At 26.5% G+C, this 14,524-nt stretch overlaps 1 protein-coding gene across 2 annotated transcripts in view; it reads right to left on the minus strand.

The window, feature by feature from the left end:
• Window positions 1–14,524, minus strand: part of LOC136088947 (receptor-type tyrosine-protein phosphatase alpha-like) — a 165,485-nt gene that overhangs the window by 149,407 nt on the left and 1,554 nt on the right. For both annotated transcript variants that reach the window (XM_065814232.1, XM_065814231.1), the window contains exon 2: window positions 12,980–13,047. In XM_065814232.1, the coding sequence (XP_065670304.1) occupies window positions 12,980–13,043 (64 nt within the window). In that variant the 5' untranslated portion in view covers window positions 13,044–13,047. The remainder of the gene's footprint in view (window positions 1–12,979; window positions 13,048–14,524) is intronic.

Consider the following 14,524-nt stretch of genomic DNA (forward strand, 5'->3'; position numbering starts at 1 on the left):
AAAAGTGAGAAAAAAATTAAGTTAGATACCACTATAGAATTGCTTGGAATTTCACCAGTCAAACTAAAAAGTCTTTCAAAACACAGCAAATTGCCTGTAGCAAAACAAAAGTTTGAGAACACTATTGACAGAGTTGCAAAAATGGTCTCATTAGCATATAATATTAAAGAAACTTTTTTAACAACAGAAATAAAAAGCCCCATTTTAAACAACAACATTAACAATGACCATGATCTAGACATTTTAATGTATGAAATAAAAAATAAAATTTCAGAGACTGACTCTTATTGCCATAAGGTGCAAATGTTAACACTCGCACCAAAATCATGGACACGTAAAAAGATATCAAGCTACTTTGAAGTGTCTGAGTATCTTGTTCGAACAGCAAGAAAAGTTAAAAATGAGAATGGAATTCTATCATTACCCGGAAAAAAAACTGGAAACCCACTTTCACCAGAAACAGTTAATTTAGTGATTAACTTTTATCAAAGTGATGAATTTTCAAGAATGATGCCAGGAAAAAAAGATTATGTAAGTATTAAGAAAAACCAACATGTTCAAAAAAGATTATTGCTACTCAATCTTAATGAATTACATGTTGCATTTAAAAAAGACTACCCTAACGTCAAAGTCAGTTTGTCAAAATTTTGTACTCTTAAACCTAAATGGTGTATTACAACTAATGCGTCAGGTACCCACAATGTATGTGTTTGCATACATCACCAAAATACAAAATTTCTCATTGATGCCATTAGGTGGAATAAAAGTTATAAAGATTTCATGGCATTCATTGTTTGCTCTCTTGAAAATGCAGAATGTATGTTGCATCGATGTAACCAATGCCCTGGTATTGAAGTGTTAAAAAGTTTTTTAGTGCAGGAGTTTATGGACCATGAGCATGAACAAGATGTAGTATTTAAGCAATGGCAGAGTACCGATCGTACAACACTACTTTCACAGTCATTGCCACTAGATGAATTTAATGATTTATTATGTGACAGCATTGACAACCTTACCACTCATTCATATATTGCAAAAACACAAAGTAGATACTTAAAAAACTGTAAAGAAAATCTTAACCAAAACGAATGCTTCGTTTTAGGAGATTTTGCTGAAAACTATCAATAAGTTGTTCAGGATGAGGTTCAAAGTTATCACTGGAGCAAAAGTCAATGCTCACTTTATACAATTGTACTTTATTTTATAGAGAACAAACTTCTCAAACATAAATCTTTTTGTTACCTTTCAGAAGATGTTGATCATGACACAGGATTTATTTACAAGACTCAGGAAGATATAACTAGATATATCAAAGAAAATCTACCTGATGTATCAAGTGTGAAATACTTTTCCGATGGTTGTGCAGCACAATTTAAAAATTTTAAAAATTTTATCAATCTTTGTCATCACAGTAAAGACTTTGATTTAAATGCTGAATGGGTATTTTTTGCTACCAGTCATGGTAAATCCCCCTGTGATGGTATTGGTGGGACTGTTAAAAGAGTAGTATGTCAAGAAAGTCTAAAACAAATAACTACTGGGCAGATTTTAGATGTTAATTTAATGTACTCCTTTTGTAAAGCCAAGATAAATGGAATTTATTTTAAGTTATTTTCAAAAGAAGAAATTGATCAAACACGAGCACAATTAGAAAAAAGATATTTAGGTGGAAGAACAGTTCCTGGTACAAGGATGTATCATCATTTTATTCCAATTGCTCCAAACACTGTAAGTTATAAAAAAATAAGTACTGATGCATGCACTGAAATATTTGATATCATTCCAAAAAGCAAACATTATGTAGATATTTCATTAAATATTAAAAAAATGGATTATATTGCATGTTTTTATGATGGATTTTGGTGGGTAGGGATTGCTGACGATGTAAGTGAGCTTGATATAAAAGTCAGATTTATGCATCCACATGGACCAGGTAAAAACTTCTTTTGGCCAATGAGAACTGATAAGTGTAGGGTGCTCAATTCTGAAGTTATATGCCTAATTTCTACACCGCGAACAATATCAGGTCATACATACAACATATCTGATTTAGATTTGAAGAATATAAACTGTTGGTTACAAAAAAAAATTAATTATGTTTAAAATAATTTTGTTTTTATTTTATTTACCTATTTTGCATTTAAAATGTCTTTTATTTTTTTCAAATTCTTGAATTGTAGGCTGAGAAGGAGGGGTGGGGGTTTAAATAAATCACAAATCACTCCCATCTTATTATGTCAATGACTATATTAGTCTAAAACTATATAAAGATATTGATTGTCAAAAGGTTTTAAAAACGTTTTAATATCTTTGGTTTTAAAATTTATGACTTAAAATCGTAAAAAGATCTTTGAAATAAGAGGTAAGTATTTATCGATTTGAAGTAACGCAAATAAACTGTTTCTCAAACTTAAACTGAAAAAATATGTTTTTAAAATGTATTTCAACAATCAACTATTATTTATTCATTTTATGTAAAAAAAAAAAAAAAAAAAATCTAGGGAGATGGGGGGCGGCGTAAGGGCCTCCCGTGGGAGGGGAGGGCGTCTTCCTTAGCCCATGACTATAAATGTCCTAAACTAGTCAATAAATAACACTATTTGATGTTTTATTCAAATAAATGTTTTACAAAATATTTTAATTGCTTTTGTTACAAAATTTAAATTTTTCTAAAAAGACACCATTTTTAAATGCAAATTTTGATCACGTATTAGAGAGACAATTGATGAATCTAATTTTTTTCAGTAGACCTAAGATGAAATAATGATATACAATTAAACTTTTTACTCGGGATTTTGGGCCACAGTCTTTATTTTACCTCCAAAAATCACTAATTTACAAGTCAATAATTTTGAACAAAATTGGACAAATGAGGCATTTCTTGAGATAATCGAGTCTTGAGGGTGCTTTTTTTGGATTACTCAAGTTAAAATCTATTAGAGTACCAAATTTTAGGAAACTTCCCCTAGCCATTATGAAGATACTGTATGTCAAAATTGCTTTGTAGTCGCTTCAGAAAATCACTAAAATGCTGAGTCAGCATTATTTCAAGTGACGATATCTCTGGAACCCATTGGTATTTGTAACTAAAATTTTCGCAGTTATTATTTTTTTGATATAGACTGCAAGTGGTGTAAAAATAAAAAACTTCTGAGACATAAGGGTGTCGAAAATTATTTTTTTTGGATGATTTCATATATTTTTACTCATATATATTATATATATATATATATATACACATATAGATAGATATATATGTATATATATATATACGTATATATCTAACTATATGTGTATATATATATATATATATATATATATATATATATATATATATATATATATATTATATATATATATACATATATAAAAATATATATTATATATATATATATATATATATATATATATATATATATATATATATACACACACACATATAGATAGATAGCAGGCCTTGTTAAAAAGCGTTACGCAGCTCGCATTTTGCTTGCGAAAAAGGCGATTTGCTTATGCGTTTAGCAGTTTTGCGCTATGCAAAAACTTTTATCTTTTAGAATATTTAAATTATCTTTTGATGGTCATTAATGTGACGTTTATTCAGAAGAAATAAAGTCGTAAGTAAAAGCATTTAACCGCAATTGTAAACTAATAGATTTTTTGTTAAAGAAACAGTTTGTTTAAAAATTTTTGTTGTTGTTGTTAAAAATTAGTTAAAAAAAATTAAGAGTTTTAAGTTTTATCTTAAGGAATTAAATATATAAATTCCTTTTAAATATAAAAATTATTTTTAGTCATAATAGTTAAAAAAATGCACTATTTATTTTTATGTAAATATTTTATTAATAAGATATTTTGTTTATTGTTAATTCATTAACGTCAAGTTTTAATAACGTTCGTTTAATTTATGAAAATAAATTAAACGAACGTTATTAAAATCACAATTATGTTATCGGTAACTGATAAATAACAAAAAAAAACTCTTTATTGTTTAAAAACATTATTAAAAAGAGTTTACAAATTAAATAAGAAAAAATTCATTAACAGTTAATAAAATAACCAAAAACCAACTGTAAAGTCATAAGAAAATAAACAAACATTATCTTACGTATCATGAAAAAAATATTTTTTTCAAAATAAAATTTAGTTCATATTTGGAAAAAATAATAAAAATGATTTTTTAAATTAAGAACTTAGATTTTATTTGTAACTTTTGTTATGGTGAGAAAAAAAAAACTGTTTTGTTTTTAAAAACATTCTGAATGTTTTTATAACATTTTGAATGTTTTTAACAATATAAACAATGTTTTTATTTTTATTTTTTTTAATAAAGTGTTTTTATTTTTAATTTAAAAAAAAAAAAATGTTTTTATAGTTATTTTTTTTACTGTTATTCATGCGCGGAGTGTTGCTACATCGACTATCTTATAGCCTGACTCGCAAGAGAGTGCTGCTACATCGACTTACAATTGCCTGAGTCGCAAGGGAATGCTGCTACATCAACTTACAAATTGCCTGACGAGCCTAGGAAGTTCTGCTACATCGACTGACAAAGACCCTGACCGGCAAGGAAGAGCTGCTACATCGACTGAGGGTTTGGATAGGGCAGTCAGTCTATCATTAATAAAAAAAAAATTCCGGTCTTGCATTTTAATTTTTACTTTTTGTCAACAAAATATGGAAAAAAACATTCGGACAACATCTAAGGGTTCTATATATATATATATATATATATATATATATATATATATAAATATGTATATATATATATATATATATATATATATATATATATATATATATATATATATATATATATATATATATATATATATATATATATATATATATATATATATATATATATATATATATATATATATATATATATATATATATATATAATACAATGTTACCATACTCAAACTCGTGAAATTTAAAACTTTAAATGAAATTATACTAAAAATATCAAAACCAGAAAACAAACATTCCAAAAATTTAGAATTTATATTAAAAAATATTGTATAGATGACAAAAAATTCTAGTCCTCTCTTGTATTAGCTATTTGACATATATATATATATATATATATATATATATATATATATATATATATATATATATATATATATATATATAGCAACGCTCTGAGCTTAATCAAGTCAAGCTTAAATTACGACACCATACACCCAAGTAAATAGGTGTCAAATAAAGGTTTTTGTTAAGATTTCTTACTTTAAAGATGATGTAAATATGCTAAGAGCAGACATTAAACCACTGATCTATTGCTTCTAATGCAAACGATCTAACCACTACACATATAAAGGCTCCCCCATGCACCCAATAAGAGGAAGGGACAACAAATTTAGGGAGTTTTTTTCAATTTTTAGAGGTCCGAAAAAACCAAATTTGATGAACTAATAATCTAATACATTAGGTACATAAGGTAATCAAATGTTTTTTAAAATTATAGTGTCCTAATGACAGTTTTTGGGAAAAATACATTTTTTTATATATCCAGTGGTATATAACCTATGAAAAATAGATGAGCTTTAAGAAAATCACCCAGTATCACCCCTGATTACACGCTAGGTCCCAAATACAATTTTATTGTTATCAGAGGCTCTATAAAAATCCTAATATTTAAATAATATCCTTAAAGGTTCTATAAAAAGCATCATTGGTGCTTGTTTACATTGTAACAAAAGTAAAACAAACAAAAAAACAAGTCTGCAAAATAAAATTTTCTATTTATTATTATAACAACGAATTTCTCAATTAACTGATCAATATTTTATGCCATTTAATGTTTTTAAAAAGATTTGTGGCTATGAAAATAGCCGTTTTTATGCAAATTCATTTATTTGTTTTCAGCAGTACAAGGAGACATAAGAGTTTTTTTTTTATAAAATCACTTAAAAAGTTAACTTTTTTTATCAACAGATTTTTCAGAGTAAGTCCATTTTCTGCGTGGTATACGTGTCATACTCTCCTCCATTGACATTTTGTTTGATTCATTCAGACAGTTACCTGCAATTGGGTGAAATATATGTTGATTTCGAATAGTATTATCATTGAATCCAAAATCAAACAAGGAAGGATTATCTTTTCTTCTACCAATTGACCGTTGTTGTCCAAAGTAATTTTCTAAAGGATCTTGACAAAACCTTTCAGTTAATACATAACTTAATTTGTTATTAATTAAAAATTTGACAAGTTCAATAACAGAATTAACTGTGATCTTTATACCATCATGGGTTTGGCAAGTAATAAACATATTACTTCTATCACTTTTTGAAAAATTTCCGGGTCTTGATTCAATAGAAAAAAGCCGATCAGAAAGGTATTTAAAAAAATTTTCTTTTAGCCATGTAAATCGAACATCATTAGTATCAGAAAATGGTTTCAAAAATGAGTTGCGTTTTAACATATAATCATTTGTATTACGAACATTTAAGCAATCAAAAAAATCATTAAAATATTTGCAAAACTGTGCAGTTCCAGCAGTATCAGATGGTGCATAGATTTCTAATGCAGTACTACATGAATTACTTAAAACTTGTGCAGCTAAACGAACATTCATAGCTGAAAATGGAGTTATTTTGATGTGCTCAACGGTTAGCTTTGGACATGCATGCAATTGACATTTTAAATCTTCATAAAACAAATCAGTTATATGAGACCATAAAACATGTTGACCCTGATTCCACATGTAACGATTGCTTTTACCAGCTCCAGAATGAGAAAGGCTGTTCCTTACTGTTTTAATTAAATGAGGGACATCACAAATAAATTATATAAACCTTTTATCGCCATCATCAGCAAATAAATTATCAGTGCGGTAAGTCACATCAACATCACCATTATTATCTTCTTTCTCAGTCAGATTAAAATGCATTTTAAAAAATTTTCTATTCGATGATGCTCCATCACAAGTAACTGCTACTACTTTTAAACCAACTGAGATTTCTAAAGTGCCAACAGCTTTCCAAAATAGAGAAAATAATTGCACTGATGTAATATTTATAGTAGCAAAGTTTGCAAAGCTGTATTTGAAAGGATTTACAATACTTCTTATTAAGAAAACTAATACATGAGAAGCAAGTTTGTCTGCCTGTTGTAATGTTGCAAAATTAACAATAGGATCGCCTAAATCAACATAACCAATTAATTCTCCAGAATGTTTGTCCCAAACAAGATTTTCTTGAATTTTCATTTCATCAAGAACTAGGACAATAAACTTTTCTTGAGCTGAAAAATGTTCGACTTTATCTTTTAATTCTTTGATTATATTTTTATTAAATCCTAACTTTGGCTTCGCATAACTTTTATAGTCACGCAATCGCCTACGACTTGGTAAAACTAAGAAACCAGAATTATTTTTCTCATTTAATCGTACTGCTTCATAAGCAGCTGGTGATTTTGCAGCTAATCCCAAACAGTAACGTATTATTGCTGGATGATAGCGAATCCCTTGTTTTGAGCTTTTTAAATATTTTTGCTGCTCTTCCCAAAACAGGCTCATAAATGGAGAAATTTTGCTTTTATCAGCTCCTGCTATTATTTGAACTAAATCACTTTCAGTACTTTTACTTATAGCTAGTGATGAATTTTCAATCTCCTGCTTCATCAAAGCTAATTCCTTTTTTAATTCTTTATTTTCCAGACGAACACTCTGTAATGTAAGCTTCAGACGATTTGGAGATGTAAATTTAATTGGTGCATTTAATTTAGAAGGGATACAAGCATTGGCAACATTTTTTTTCAAACTTATGATTTCTTTTTTTTCAATGCTTTTGCATTGAGAACAGCATAACACTAACTCAATCAGCATAATACATGACTGAGATCGAAAATACTCTGTCTGATTTAAGGGAAACTCATTCCTAGATGAAAATAAATCAAACTTTTTTGAAATACAATGTTTAATATACAGATTTGACTTTAATGTGAATATATCAGTTATTCCAGAACACAGGCTAAATGAAGTAACAACAGAAATAAGATTTGAAGCTGAAATATGTTGCATTGACCTTTTATATTTTCTATATATTAAATGATCATCTGGAATAAGCCAAGAATATACACGAATGGTAAAAGCAAGACTATCATCAACATATATTTCATATAGAGGACATTAGTGGATTGTGTCATAAAGTTTAAATTCTGCCACAACAGGACTCACACTCACTGTCCAGTCACAAATCTTTAACTTGCTAATACGATTAAGGAACTCTTCGTATGATTTATATATGGGTTTAAAAGTAATAATACTATTTGAAATCATAGAAGCATCTCTTTTAGCAACGATTGAAGATGCAGATTCCCTTTGTATAGGTATTGATGATATAAAACTTTCTTTTGGTACACAAATAGTCGGTAATGATCCAGGTTTTAGTGACTTTCTGCTATCGTTATGAAGTATCATTTCTGGAAGATAATGCTTTTTCACAAATAAACAGATTCTTACTTTCTAATTGAGCCTTCAAATTCATATCTTGAATACGATCTTTAAGAATAATGGCAATTAGATTTTTCCTCCAAGAAGTATTAAAACTATCATTAGATGCAGGAATTTTAAATTTTTAAACTCCCTTATGCCTCCTAGAAGTACTACATCCATAAATAGAACAATTAGCACCAGGCATTTAAAGAATTGGATGAAGAAGATGGAATTTGAACAAGCAGTTCGTAGAAAAACAATCGACGAAAATAAATTTTGTGCACTCTGCGGCGGACTGGACACTAAAAAATTGCTAACAAAGAGTTGATCAAAGGAATACCGCAAGTGGCCAGACTATCTATTTCTTATGACTATGGTTTAATTTATTTTCATAAATTAAACAAACGTTATTAAAACTTTACGTTATTGAATTAACAATAAACAAAATATCTTATTAATAAAACATTTACATCAAAATAAATCGTGCATTTTTTAAACTATTATAACTAAAAATAAATTTTATATTTAAAAGGAACTTACATATTTAATTCCTTAAGATAAAACTTAAAACACTTAATTTTTTTTAACTAATTTTTAACAACAACAACAAAAATTATGAAACAAACTGTTTCTTCAACAAAAAATCTATTAGTTTACAATTGCGGTTAAATGCTTTTACTTACGACTTTATTTCTTCTGAATAAACGTCGCGTTAACGACAATCAAAAGATAATTTAAATTTTCTAAAAGATAAAAGTTTTTGCGTAGCGCAAAACTGCTGAACGCGTAGGCAAATTGCCTTTTCGCAAGCAAAATGCAAGCTGTGTAACGCTTCTTAACAAGGCCTGTATATATATATATATATATATATATATATATATATATATATATATATATATATATATATATATATATATATATATGTATATATATACATACCCATATAATATTTTAAAGTTACGTTATGTCTCAATTGGTTACAATTGGTAACAAGGTTACATTCTCTAATTATTAATTAAATATTAAGTAATTAATCTTGAAAATGCAGTAATTGTTCATCATTGCCGTATGGCTAAATACTATCTTTTATTTTATTTTTTTTTTAAATAGCTTTGTCTCAATTGGTTACGAAAAAAAAATTTATATAAAATTTTTATATTATTTTTATAAAAAAACGTTATATATCAATTAGATACCCTTTAAAAAAAAAAAGGGTAGTGTAACAAAAAAAGTTTGTATTTGTGACGCATTTTAATAATATTTTAATTCTTACATGTTTTATGTTAAGTTATGTCTTGATTAGTTATACTTTTAAAGGTAATAAGTAGCTTATAAGACAAAATAACTTACGTACTTAAGCAATCTAATTAGGTTTCTAAAGTACCGTAAGTTATTTTAACTTTTAAATGTACATTTTTTTTTAAAGGTAAATACAACTTTTAAAGCTCTAAAAGTTGTATTTACCTTTAAGAAGTCTTTTTTAAAAACTAACCCACAACCATGGGTTAATTTTTTTTTCTTTTTTTTTTAATTACAATAGTTTTAAAAACCATTATTGCATTTTCAATAATCAAATACATAAATAATCAAATATATAAATTATATTGTTAATATAACAATTTTGTTAAATAACTAAAAATTAATTGTTGTGTAACTCATGAGTTACAGTATTTAACAATGCGTTTGTCGAGAAATTATTAACTAAAAAATATATTTTTTAAAACTGCTAATTATCATTATTTATTTTATTGTAAAATAGATTCGTCTTAATTAGTTACGTATTTTACCATGTCTCATATCTAGATTTTGTTACGTTGCATTATGGTTTGTTTTTTTTTGTCAATAATACTAGCAAAATACTTCACAAGTTTTTATAAACCCGCAAGCAAATGGATATAAAATGTCAACCTTTCTAATGATATAATTCAATGTATTATATACATGATTAGCTTTAGCCAATTATGTATATAGTGAGCACTTTCTGTGCAATAACTGACTACACTCTCTAATCTATCTCTCTGACTTCACTCTATTAGTAAATCATAGTTTTCTTTTACATCTCTCCTTCTATCTCTCTCTATATAAAGCTCTCTCTATCCAAATAAATAAATGTACACATAAATTAACAAAAAAAAAATTAAATAGAAAGATACCATAGGTTACAATGTTATGGGTCATTAGGTCAAAATGTTACATGTGGTTACATAACATTTTTGTGCTTAGCGTTATGTACCAGTGCTACGTATTGTTACGAAAAAACTAACATATAGTTTTACTTAAAAATAGATAGATATATTTATACATCTGTGTGTGTATATATATATATATATATATATATATATATATATATATATATATATATATATATATATATATATATATATATATATATATATATATAACCTATTCTGAATGCACACAATCAACAAATTATGAACAACAAAAAAATTCCACTAAAAACCAACTGCAAGCGCCGTTAATAAAACTAGCTGCCCTTTATCAAACCAATGCTTAACAAAAAAAATTGTATACCAAGCTGATATAAGTTCCAACAGTCCTACTAACATTCCTGTCAACAAAATCTACATCAGTATAAGTGAAACACCATTGAAAATTAGAACCATAAAATATCATTTAAAATTCTCAAATACAAAAATGGCACTGAACTATTAAAAGAATTTTGGAAATTAAAAGATGCAAATTTAAACCCAGTTGTTAAATGGAAAATAATTAAGCAGTGCAATGCTTACAACCCAAACCTGAAGTCCTGCACTATGCATAAACTATGCATAAACGAAAAATATAAAATTCTATTTTCCAAAAATCAAAATCTGCTAACCAAAAGAGTGAAGTGGTATCCAAGTGCAGGCATCAAAACAAGATTCTTCTCAATCTTTTTAAAATGGGTGATTGAGCGATTTCCTAATTAAAAAATTGTTTGTTTTGATGACAGTAATCATTTTATTGCTTTGTTATTGTTTTCTTCTGTTAATTTCTGTATTTTCTATTTTTCAATGGTTTTTTAACGGTTTTTTCTTGATTTAAAGAATAAAATGATGCCAAATAATTGCCAAAGAGCATGAAACTTTAAGTTTCATCACAAAGTTGTATTTTTTCCAAATAATCAAACTCTCTCTCTATCTCAAAGAACTGTATTTTTTTGGTTTCAGTAAGCTAGTAAATAATATTAGTCACACTAAAACCTAAAAATAAACAGGTTAAACTTATATTTAACTATGTAATGCTTAGGCATTACATAGTTAAATATAAGAAATGTATTTTATATACAGGCTAGCTTATATAAAGCATATGTACTTTTAATGAACATCTGTCAAATGATAAAATCAATCACTATATAAAAATAAAACAACAATATTTTTAAGAGTCAATCATGATCATGATCATTATCACGATTATTATGATCATGGAAATGATGATCATCATCATGATTATCATCATGTTGATAATGAACATCATCATCATAATGATTATCATGATAGTGATCACTATCACGATAATCATTATGATTATCATGATCACTATCATGATAACCATAATGATTATCATGATAGTGATCGCTATCATGATAATCATTATAATTATCATGATGACTATCATAATAATTATAATGATTATCATGATAGTGATCATGATCATTATCATAATCATTATAATCATCATGATCATCATCATCATCATTAGCATCATAATATGATCATCATCACCATAAACATGATCATGATAAACAGCATGATAATCATCATAATCATGACCATCATTATAATCATCATCATGATCATCATCATCATAAACATCATGATCATCATCATACTAATAATTATGATCATCATAATCATGATCATGATTATCATCATCATTATCATCATGATCATGATCAGAATCATGATCATCATCAAAACCATGATCATCATCATGATCATTATCAACATGATCATATGATAATAATTATATTCATCATCATCATGATCATAAAAATGATCATAATCAATGATGATCATTATCAATATCATAATGGTCATTATGATTATGATCATCATTATAACCATGAATATTATCACCATTACCATGATTTTCATCATGACCATGATCATCATCATCATAATCTTCATTATAATCATAATCATGACTATGATCATCATCATCACTATGATCATGAAGATAATCACAATCATGATCACAATGCGATAATGAAAGTGATAATGTTGATAATGATCATGGTGACAATAATAACTAGTATTATTAGCAATGATAATGATTGTGTTGATGGTGATACCATCATCACCATAATCATTATCACCATGATTATCATCTTGATCATAATTATCATCAACACAATGATGACAATCATTACCATGTGATCGTGATCATGATTGAGATAATGTTAATAATGATCATGGTGATGACCATGATGACAAGTATTTTTTTAAAAGTATAAAAACAAGGATGATCATGATGACCAGTATTATTTAAAAATTATAAAAGATCTTCTAATTCAAGAAACATAAGAAAATATACTTTCAGAAACTATTTCCGCAGTAATATGCAAAAGAATAAGAATCAATACTTTCACCATTTGCATTTGTCTAAAACAAGAAAAACCATTGATATATATTTAAAGCAATACTAATATTTCAATAAAAATATGAAATGACATAAGCATCTAAAATTATCTTCTTTTTTTTTTTATCCATTTATTTAACCATAAAATTAAAATGATTACAAAGTGATCTATAATTTCACAAAATTAGGTTTGGTGTCACTCATATAGTTAAAAACTAGTCATTGGAGTGCACCTTAATAAAATAAACAAATAAAGCAAAAAAAAGTAATATAGTAACCAAAATAAAATTAAACAAAATTAAAAAAATAAAAAAAATATTTATAAAAGCAAGACAAATAACACAAAAAAGGGCAAAAGTAAATAAACTGACATGATAGATAACAAACAAATGAGATAACACAACGTTTGACGATCAGAAGGATGATAAAAATAATGAAGAAATTAAAAAAAAATGATATTTTTAAACATGATGAGACAAAAAAAAAAGAAATAACTTGAATATAAGCAACATAAAAAGCAACAATAAAAATAATTTGCAACAAGACCACAAAAAAAATACACATCGACATAAACAATATACAAGTGTAAACGCCAATATAAACGATGCACAAAATTACTCAACAGTATAAACAAAACATAGAAATACACGACAATATAAAAAATACAAAAAAATGCACAACAATATAAACAATACACAAAAATACATGACAGTATAAACAATCCATACAACATAAATTAATAAAACTTAAAAAATATTATTTTTGTATCTTTTAAAAACTTTTTTATTTTCGAATTTATCACAAATATTTTTATTCTTTTATCTTTGCGTTTAGTTTTTCTGTTTATTTGTTTTTCTTCAATTTTTAATCTTTAATCTTTTAATTGTTTTCACTTATTTTTTCTATTTTATTTTTCAAATTTTCTATTCTAAACAATTTTATATTTGTTTTTCTTTTGCTCTTTAATCTATTTTTCATCTTGTCATCGTTAAGAAAATGATTCCTCCTTTTGCGATGTCATTGCAAAGTGACATTGCAAAATTATCTTCAAGATATTTGTTATAAATATAGTAGAATTTTAGGTAGAGACCACAGTATGGATTTTTCAATTTATGTCTTATAAAGACTTGGTAAAAATAGAATACGAGTGTTTTGTTATAATCATGAATGTCAAAAAACAAATTCTATAATTGATGTTTTTTTAGGCTCTGGTAAAATGAGACTAGAATAGTTTCATCAATGTGACATTAATTTGAAAGACTTAAGCAAAAGATCATCAGTGTCATTCATACGATTCCTGTTTACACCTGTAATTGGAGGAATATATCTTGCACTTGGATTGAGGCATAAACTTTGATATAAAATGTATGGCTCAATCCAAGTGTATAAAAGCTGGCATTCCAAATAATAAAAAAAGCTTAGTGAAATGTCATTGTCATCAATTACAAAACAACAATAAATCACATAGTACGCCTTGAGAATTCATCAATATTTTTTAAT

This window comes from Hydra vulgaris, chromosome 12 (genome assembly GCF_038396675.1).
Source record: "Hydra vulgaris chromosome 12, alternate assembly HydraT2T_AEP".
Lineage (NCBI taxonomy): Eukaryota > Metazoa > Cnidaria > Hydrozoa > Anthoathecata > Hydridae > Hydra > Hydra vulgaris.